The sequence below is a fragment of the Wyeomyia smithii genome, chromosome 2, assembly GCF_029784165.1.
Source record: "Wyeomyia smithii strain HCP4-BCI-WySm-NY-G18 chromosome 2, ASM2978416v1, whole genome shotgun sequence".
Classification (NCBI taxonomy): domain Eukaryota; kingdom Metazoa; phylum Arthropoda; class Insecta; order Diptera; family Culicidae; genus Wyeomyia; species Wyeomyia smithii.
The window spans coordinates 104,551,961-104,553,812 of NC_073695.1; the positions used below are offsets into that span (position 1 = coordinate 104,551,961).

General features: G+C 41.1%; 1 protein-coding gene across 1 annotated transcript; it reads right to left on the reverse strand.

Moving 5' to 3' along the window:
* Window positions 1-551: 551 nt before the first annotated feature.
* LOC129719794 (uncharacterized) lies at window positions 552-1,082 on the reverse strand. The gene has a single exon (XM_055671202.1). It carries the CDS (start codon window positions 1,080-1,082, stop codon window positions 552-554), a length of 531 nt encoding a protein of 176 aa, XP_055527177.1.
* Between the last annotated feature and the right edge of the window lie 770 nt (window positions 1,083-1,852).

Here is a 1,852-nt window from a genome sequence, read left to right on the forward strand (position 1 = left end):
GAGATCCCATTATGAGGTCACCAGGCACGAATTATATACCGCAGGCATCGGTTGATGAACACCTGCAGCTTTTGTGCTACAATCATGTCCGCGAAAATAACGCAAGTTATTTTCTTTGTAATTTTTTGAACGTAGGTAATGAATTACAACTAAAAATTTGAATTTTTTTTCTACTTCTGTCAAAAAAGGTGGATGAACTTAAAGGTGGAGATGGAGATACATTCATTATAAACTAACAAAAAATATTAAACTCACCTTCACTTCCGTTCTCGAATTTCTGTAGATATCGGCTTCTAATGTCAAAGACGATGGAGCTCAGCATTCGAGATCCAATTATGAGGCCACCAGGCACGAATTATATACCGCAGGCATCGGTTGATGAACACCTGCAGCTTTTGTGTGTTCTCCGCTGATACACACCAGGTCTCACTAGCGTATAATAGCACAGATTTCACGTTGGAATTGAAAAGTCGGGTTTTTGTGCATTGACTAATCTGGTTAGTTCTCCAAATATTTCTTAAGCCTGCAAAGGCAGCGCTAGCCTTCTTAATTCATGCACCTATGTCAATCTTGGTGCCACTGCCTGACGCTATTTGGTTACCAAGATATTGAAAACCTTCGACTTTCTCCACTTTCTGCCCAGCTACCATAAGGTTGGGAGGATTTGCCGTGTTGACATCTAGTGATTTGGTCTTGTTAACATTGATGATGAGACCCGCCGCAGAAGAGCATTCGGTTAGGTCATTGAGCTTACTCTGCATATCAGTGCGCCGTTGTGCTAGTAGAGCAATGTCATCAGCCAGGTCAAAGTCGTTGAGATGCTCCATTGTGATAGGTTGCCGAAGCAACCCACGGTTCGGTACACGATCAATCGCATTAACCAGGATCTCGTCGATAACGATGAGGAACAGTAGCAGTGATAGTATACATCCTTGCCTCACTCCCGCAACGACCCGGATAGGTTCAGGCAAGGCTTCATTATGCAGGACTCTATATGTGAATGCTGAACTGTGCTTCGATGAGGTTGACGATTTTTTTTTCCGGGATGCCCTTGCGTCTAAGGTCACCTCACAGATTTTCATGGTTTAGTCGGTCAAAAGCTTTTTCGTAGTCAATGAAAACCAAGTACAGGGACTCTTGGAATTCATTGATTTACTCAAAAATGTTACGGAGCGTGACAATATGGTCCACGCAAGACCTCCGGCACGGAATCCTATCGCTGAAGAAACGCATCGATCTTCTCCTGTATCCGGTTAAGGATCACTTTGCACAGAACTTTGAGAACAGTACATAGCAACATGATGCCTCGTCAGTTGTCGCATACCGTCAAGTTATCAATCATTAGGAACCTTCACTAAAACGCCTTGCATCCAGTCAGCCGGAAAGGTCGCGGTGACCCAGATATTACAGAATTGCTGATGCAATAGTTGAGAGGATTGCAAGGGGTCACTACGAAGACATTGTGTGCATGTGTGACGATGTGTTATATAGGGTGGTCGGTATTGCCGGAATTAAAAAAAAAAACGGTATTTCGGTATTCATAAAAAAGTAAACCGGTAAACCGGTATTTTTATTTTTTCGGATTAATAGAAACGAAAGGCTACTCATGGCTTTTGAACCTACCTGTTCATCTACAAATTCTGAAAATCACAGTTTACGGAAGTAGCTACAATCATGTCCGCGAAAAAAACGCAAGTTATTTTCTTTGTAATTTTTTAAACGTAGGTAACGAATTACAACTAAAAATATGATTTTTTTTTTCTACTTCTGTCAAAAAAGGTGGATGAACTTAAAGGTGGAGGTGGAGATACATTCATTATAAACTAACAAAAAATATTAAACATTTAAGAAC